Here is a 6,441-nt window from a genome sequence, read left to right as displayed (position 1 = left end):
TCCCTGCCAAGGTGTCATCATTGTCCGGGAAAACACTTTCACCGGGACTGTCCAGTATTATCCGAACGACGCTCTCATCCGGGAAACTGGAGACAGGCCGAGGAAGGAACTTTCGTCCAATCCCCTCAACCAAGGCCGGACGTTCGCTCGTCGTAAACAACCAGGCAGACGTAGCATCTGATTCATGGTTGCCCAAGGTACTGCTAAACCTGAAGGAGATGTACATTGAAGCCCTAATAGACACGGGAGCGTCTCATAATTTTATAAGCGCCCAATTAACTGAGGATTGTAGCGTTGCTTCTTCATCATTACGCATTGCCAACCTCGCTAATGGGAAAAGTATGCGTATCTTGGGTAAAGTCCGTATAACCATACAAATTGGAGGATGTCAGCAGGAAGTTGAAGCTTTTGTCGCCGAAGGCTTACAAGAAAGGTTCATCCTAGGGGTTCCGTGGTTACGGGGCAGCAACGCTACCTGCGACTTTGAGAGAATGTGTGTTCACTTTGGCACAGACACACGGCACACTGTTTATTGGATCCGACCAAAATCACCAACTACCACACCGGCCGCACCTGTTGAAAAATTGGTAACACACAATTTCCCTCCAAAGTACCAGACCCAGTTTCAAAAATTGGTCGATGATTTTCAAGAAGTGTTTAAAAAGCCTACTTCTCCGACGAAAACCGCTCGACACGTCATCCGTCTGACTAAAAACGAGCATTTCTGCCTACCACCGTACAGGTATTCCGAAGAGAAGAAGAGACTAATCCAGGCCCAAGTCGAGGAGATGCTAACGGACAAGATTATTGAGCCAAGCCAGTCCCACTACAATTCTCCCGTAGTAATGGTGAACAAAAAGAGCGGCGATCTAAGGTTCTGCGTGGATTTCCGGCGCTTAAACAACATTACACACGATGAAGTTTCGCCTCTTCCGGCGATTCACGAAACACTCAAGGCAATAGGGAAATCAACCATATTTTCGACGATTGACTTAAAATCGGGTTATTGGCAAATTCCCATGGATCCTGAATCGCGGCCGCTCACAGCATTTACTGCCCCAGACGGCGGAAAGTTCCAGTTTTGTGTAATGCCTTTCGGGCTAAAGGGAGCTCCTGCTACCTTCCAACGGACAATGGGACAAGAAGTGCTGACAGGATATCTCAGAAGATTTTGTCTGGTTTACTTGGACGATATCATTGTGTTCTCCAGTTCATGGGAAGAACACATTCAACATCTCCGACGTGTATTCGAAAGATTACAGCAACATAACCTCGCCTGCGCTCCCGAGAAATGCGTCTTTGGGTCCAGAACAATTACCTACTTAGGTCACTGCATCTCCGCCGAAGGAAACTCGCCACTCCCTAGCCATTTAGGAAAAATTTCTGAAGCACCTGTCCCAACAACGTGCAAAGAGCTGAAAAAGTTTCTAGGCTTATGCAATTGGTTACGAGAGTATCTTCCACGTTTTGCAGAAATTTCGGCCCCTCTTACTGACCTACTAAGCCCCAGGAAAAAGTGGAATTGGACGCTGGTATGCCAACAAGCCTTCGAACAAATCAAAAGTCTAATGCAACAACCACTTCGACTTCATCGACCGGATTTCAACAAAACATTTATCCTGCAAACCGATGCCAGCAAGCAGGGTGCTGCCGCTGTCTTATACCAGGAGGGTCCAGAGGGCACCAAGCACATTATTTCGTACGCAAGCACCCGTTTTAATCCCACTGAGCAAGCGTACCATAGCAACGAACAGGAGTGCCTCGCCATCGTTTGGGCAATAAAGAAGTACCGTCCCTACCTGGAGGATAAGCGGTTCATTTTAAGAACCGACAACCGCACCATCACGTGGTTACAAAATATGAAGGATGCACGCGCGAAATTGACTAGATGGGCTCTACTATTGCAAGAATTCACATTTACTCTGGAACACTGTCCGGGAGCTACTAACCATTTGCCGGATGCCCTATCCCGCCTACCAGCCGAAGAGCTTGTACCTTCAGATAGCGACGACGTGACTCGACTTCTTCCTCCTTGCAACCGCAGTTCAGCTACCCCAGAGATATTCCAGGTCCAAGTTGAAACGCTTCGCGAGGAAATCCGGAGAAAACAACTAACGGACCCGGCTATCATGCAGCTGTGCCAGCGGTATAATTTCCTGAAGGAAAATCCTGTCGGCCACACCGAAGAAGACGTTACCTTCCTACGGCGCTACCGTGTAAGTGACAACATCCTTTGGGAGAAAGAGACGAACGTTTGGCTTATTGTAATACCAACATCCTTCCAACCACAACTGCTACAAAAGTATCACGACGAAGCTGGACACCCCGGCATCCAAGAAACCACCCGCCGAATGTCGCTGTTTTATAAATGGGAAAACATGAAGGGCAATATTTCAAATTACATCCGCCAGTGCCGCATATGTCAATGCAGCAAAAAGCAGCGAATCACTAGAGCACCGCTTCGACCCCGACAGCCCGATAAACCGTGGGACACTATCGCCCTCGATCTTATGGGACCTTATCCTAGGACCTCGCGTGGGAGGAAATTCATTTTAGTGGTCACGGATCTTTTCTCCCGTTGGGTAGAAGCATTCCCCATAAGCGCAGCCACTACTGCCGTCGTCACCAGACTACTGGAGCAGGAGGTTTTGAACCGATATGGCTACCCCCGTGCAATCCTTACGGACAATGGTTCCCAATTTACCAGCAGGAATTGGAAGGCCGCTTGCGTAAAATGGAAAGCGCAACATTGGACAACAGCTATATACCATCCACGGGCGAATCCCACGGAAAGGCGTAACCAGGAAATTAAGACCGGTCTGCGGATTTATCTGCAACAAGGCGATCATCGCACATGGGACACCCACTTGCCGAAAATTCTCTTCGACCAGCGCGGCCGAAGGAACGCAGCCACCGGCACCACCCCTTATTACGCACTTTTTGGACGAACACTCTTAAGGCCAGGAGAATGGGATAATTCCAACGACGAGGACGTAGCGAACCTACCCACCTACCAGGAAAGGACCGATGATATTCGAAGGCATCAACAGGCTTATCAGAATCAGCGAGCTGGCGCCGCAACCAGAGACATACATCCTTATGAGCATGGACAACAGGTGTATTGCAGGGAGCAACCCCTTTCCAACGCCGAAAACCATTTTCATGCCGGTTTTGCTCCTCGATGGTCAGGTCCCCACATAGTCCAGGGATATGCCGGTGGAAATACCTACTGGGTCCAAAAGGACAATCGATTGGTGAAGATACACCATGATCATCTACGGCCTGTCCCGGCTCCAGGGATCTAAATTTCGTTCAAACCAGGGGGGAATTGATATCGTAGATAGTATTACTACGAAATTTATTCCCCGAATTAGATACCAACAACAACCAACTTGCCGTACGACCGGTTTTCTCCACCCTAATGAGCCCCGATTACCTGAGTAACCCCTTGCTACAACCGAAAGTCTACTTAACTATGTACTTTTCTCTACTACTTTAATTATTTTTTTTTAAATCTTCAATTTTACAAATGCCTTCTTCCTTCTCTTCTTCGGTTGTAGTTCCTATCTTATATTAATTTCTCCTTCTGTAGTATAGTTATTTTAGTGTCTATCATTCTTTTTTTTGCACTCATTATTTTCTCTTTTTATTAATTTTTATCGTAGATTCACGCTTCTTTTTTTCAACCCTACATTTTCATGCATGTCTTGTCGTTATTCACTGTCAGTTTTTTTATTCTTTCTCGCGAACCTAACTTTAAAAACGAATTCGTTTTTATCGTTTGTTTTCGCCCTTCCCTTATCACCCCACTTTCCACCCCTCTTTTTTCCAACCCTTGCTTGGTGCTGGAGTGCTGTATAAATAGCCGTGCATTCCTCACTACCAACAAGGCTCCCATATTCCACCGACCCGCGGCAAGGAAGAAGGAGTCAGTCGCCAACCAACCAACCCCAAACTTTATATTTGTGTTTGTGCCAAGTGCTATCTACTCGATTGTGTCCGCAGTAGTGACTTTGTATATATGTATGTATATTCACCTACATCAACTTCAACTTGTCCTTTTCTCTCTACATTAACTATCTGTTTGTCTATAAATTGGTATTGTTTGTATATATATTTTTTGTCTTCTTTGCTATTGTTTCGTATGTATATTTTCTGTCTTTTTGCTATAGTTTGGTGTATATATTTTTTATCATTAGTATTAGTATATAGTGTGTAAATAAAAATGTATCAATTTTGAAAAATGTCAATCATTTAAAATATTTCGCGATGTTAGATAAGCTTAGGTTAGATTATGTATATCTACTTCTAGTATGGTGTCAGTCACGAAAAATTGTTATTGTTTATGGTTAATACAATAATAAAACTAGTCAGAGTAATAAGGGTAGTAAGATGCAATTTATTGATTAAAACCAACTTCCAACGTTTCGCTTCTTGGAAGTAGGCGTTGTCTTCTACTACATGAAGGTTTTCTACTTGTTGATGGTGAATATTTTAGACCCACAATACAAATGTTTTATTAAAACAATATGTACAAAAAAAATGTGTTGTGGTGTTATAGGCGGATGATGAGGATAACGTGGGTAGAAACGGTTAGAAATGAAGAGGTATTAGTAAGAACAGGAGAACAGAGGACTCTATGGAAGTCAATAAAAAATAGGCGAGACAGGTTGGTAGGACACCTTCTCAGACATTTAGTAGTAGATTTAGTCATTATTCTGCTTATAAACTTGAATTAACTTGTTAAAAATAGCTTTTCGTCATTGAATTTGATACTAAAAAAAATTGGACCAAGACTGGTCTAGAGATGGTACCTAATTAAGATGGAGCGACTCTTTTAGAAAAAAAGAAGCTTATGCTTCAGCATTTTGACATTTTGAGCAGTACCAAAATTGAGGACGCCCATAAGTTTTTTGTGTAAAACTCGCATTTCGTTACCATTAGCATTTGGTTGTTTCGAAGTAAAAAAGAAAGCTCGCCCTAAATAAAATAATTCTTAGCGATAAGTTTAAACTGTTCGATATTATTTAGCTTAGCTTCACATAATTGTAATTACATGCCTAGGTTCATAATTTTATTTTATTTTACAGATGTTTCTTTTCTTCCGATTTACTCACTTTGTAATTAGTGAGTAAGTAAAACAAATTTTAATGCTGATAATACCTAGGATCAAATTGAAACAATAAAGAACACTTTTTTTTTAATAATAACAATAGAATTCCGGTAGCTGAAGCCAAAATTTTCAATAGGCCTAAGATACTTGCGTAATATATAATGTCCGTGCATAGTTTTTATGTGTACATGCGATAGACAATGCAAAATAAACTCGCGTTTTGATCTGCAGAGTAGCAGACAACAAACAAAGAAACTCGATTGAGTAGTCAAGAATGTAAGTACATATGTTGGGTACGAAAACTATTTTTCTTTTAGTGTTGTAAACAAAAGTTATACACGACAATGACAGCACTCATCACTTCGCATAGGTCAGATTAGATCAGGTTATGGTATTTTGTGAGTACTTCTTTGTTTACAGCAATGGGAACAAACACTTTTTTTTATTTATTCGTTATACTATGGGTGGGGTTTTATTATTTTGCTTACTTCAACCAAAACTGTGAGAAAATCGAAGGTGTGAGCCCTAAAGTAAAGAATTACACGAATACTTATTGCTTTTGTCTTCAAAGTTATCAAATAGCGCATTGTTCCGGGGCGAATCGTAATGGTATACTACACATATATCTCCCGCACTACACAAAAAATTGAATACCGAAACAATTAATTGTATCAGTGGAAAGATAAACGCCATTTGAATACGAATACTTTACGAAAAAATATTTTTTACAAAATAATTTTAATTTATTTATTCAATTAATTCATGATCGTAATCACGAAGTATTTAACACTGATTAGACACGCAGCTTCACTTATTCTTCAATACCTCCTCACCTCTAACTTTTTTCTATCCACGGTATTTTTAACATCCTCATATAACACCACATTTTAAATAATCCCAATTTTTTCTCTCTTTCTTTTTTATTTTATTTTCTCAAGTAATATCTATAAAGCTAATATGACCTCGCGCATATTCCTCTGTCTCTTCTAAACCCGAATTGGTCACCTTCTAAAATTTCTTTCACCATTTTTTATGCAACTCTAATTAATATTTTCAACGCATAAATTATACCAAAATTCGCCCAACAGGTACAGATCTTTCTTTTTTGGTATGTCTGCGACCTTGTTCCGTTTGTAGTCGTCTGGAATTTTCCCCTTCCCGTATTTGTAACTAGCAGGATTAAACGAACGATCGTTAACCTTTTGACCTGTATGTTTTAAAACTTGGTGACTGACCATTTCTTAAATTTTTCAGTATTAACTCAAACTCTTCTCTCAGAATGGGGTACTGTAATTCATCTACATCCACGATGTCTTCTTTTTCTCTCA

General features: G+C 41.3%; 1 protein-coding gene across 1 annotated transcript; it reads left to right on the top strand.

The window, feature by feature from the left end:
• The first annotated feature begins 218 nt into the window (after nucleotides 1-218).
• Nucleotides 219-3,305, top strand: LOC112904539 (uncharacterized protein K02A2.6-like). Its single transcript, XM_025974746.1, has one exon. It carries the CDS (start codon nucleotides 219-221, stop codon nucleotides 3,303-3,305), a length of 3,087 nt encoding a protein of 1,028 aa, XP_025830531.1.
• The last annotated feature ends 3,136 nt before the right edge of the window (nucleotides 3,306-6,441 follow it).

The sequence above is a fragment of the Agrilus planipennis genome, unplaced genomic scaffold (genome assembly GCF_000699045.2).
Source record: "Agrilus planipennis isolate EAB-ADULT unplaced genomic scaffold, Apla_2.0 scaffold157, whole genome shotgun sequence".
Classification (NCBI taxonomy): domain Eukaryota; kingdom Metazoa; phylum Arthropoda; class Insecta; order Coleoptera; family Buprestidae; genus Agrilus; species Agrilus planipennis.
The sequence above is the reverse complement of the archived record's forward strand: the minus strand, read 5'-3'. Positions and strand labels throughout refer to the sequence as shown.